The sequence below is a fragment of the Fukomys damarensis genome, unplaced genomic scaffold (genome assembly GCF_012274545.1).
Source record: "Fukomys damarensis isolate Sample0158 unplaced genomic scaffold, DMR_v1.0_HiC HiC_scaffold_12, whole genome shotgun sequence".
Taxonomy (NCBI): Eukaryota; Metazoa; Chordata; class Mammalia; order Rodentia; family Bathyergidae; genus Fukomys; species Fukomys damarensis.
This window is the reverse complement of record NW_022900924.1, coordinates 54,704,928-54,705,596: the sequence shown is the minus strand read 5'-3', so window position 1 is coordinate 54,705,596 and position 669 is coordinate 54,704,928. Positions and strand designations below refer to the sequence as shown.

Genomic DNA, 669 nt, shown 5'->3' with positions numbered 1-669 from the left:
GCCCTGGCACGGTGCCCCCTCGGCCCCCTATAGCAGAGCCCTCTGCATGCCCGCGCCGGGGCCCAGTGGCTGCAGACCTGCTGTCCTCCAGCCCCGAGAGCCAGCACAGTGGTGCACAGCCTCCTGGGGGCGGGCAGCCCCTGCTGCAGCCGACTAAAGTGGATGCTGCTGAGGGCCGCCGCCCACAGGCCCTGCGACTGATTGAGCGGGACCCCTACGAGCACCCTGAGAGGCTGTGGCGCTTGCAGCATGAGCTGGAGGCCTTCCGGGGCCAGCTGGGAGACGCAGGGGCGCTGGACGCAGTCTGGCGGGAACTCCAGGAGGCGCAGGAGCAGGATGCCCGAGGCCGCTCCATTGCCATCGCCCGCTGCTACTCCCTGAAGAACCGGCACCAGGACATCATGCCGTACGACAGCAACCGCGTGGTGCTGCGCTCGGGCAAGGACGACTACATCAATGCCAGCTGCGTGGAGGGGCTGTCACCGTACTGCCCACCCCTCGTGGCCACCCAGGCCCCACTGCCCGGCACAGCTGCCGACTTCTGGCTCATGGTCCATGAGCAGAAAGTGTCGGTCATCGTCATGCTGGTGTCTGAGGCCGAGATGGAGAAGGTGGGGGGCGCCCCAGAGGCTGAGTGGGTGGTGGGCAGGTGCCCAGGAATCTGGCCTC

At 68.2% G+C, this 669-nt stretch overlaps 1 protein-coding gene across 1 annotated transcript in view; it reads left to right on the top strand.

Moving 5' to 3' along the window:
• Window positions 1-669, top strand: part of Ptpn23 (protein tyrosine phosphatase non-receptor type 23) — a 32,787-nt gene that overhangs the window by 29,202 nt on the left and 2,916 nt on the right. Inside the window, exon 21 of the mRNA XM_019207475.1 lies at window positions 5-666. Within this exon, the coding sequence (XP_019063020.1) occupies window positions 5-666 (662 nt within the window). The remainder of the gene's footprint in view (window positions 1-4; window positions 667-669) is intronic.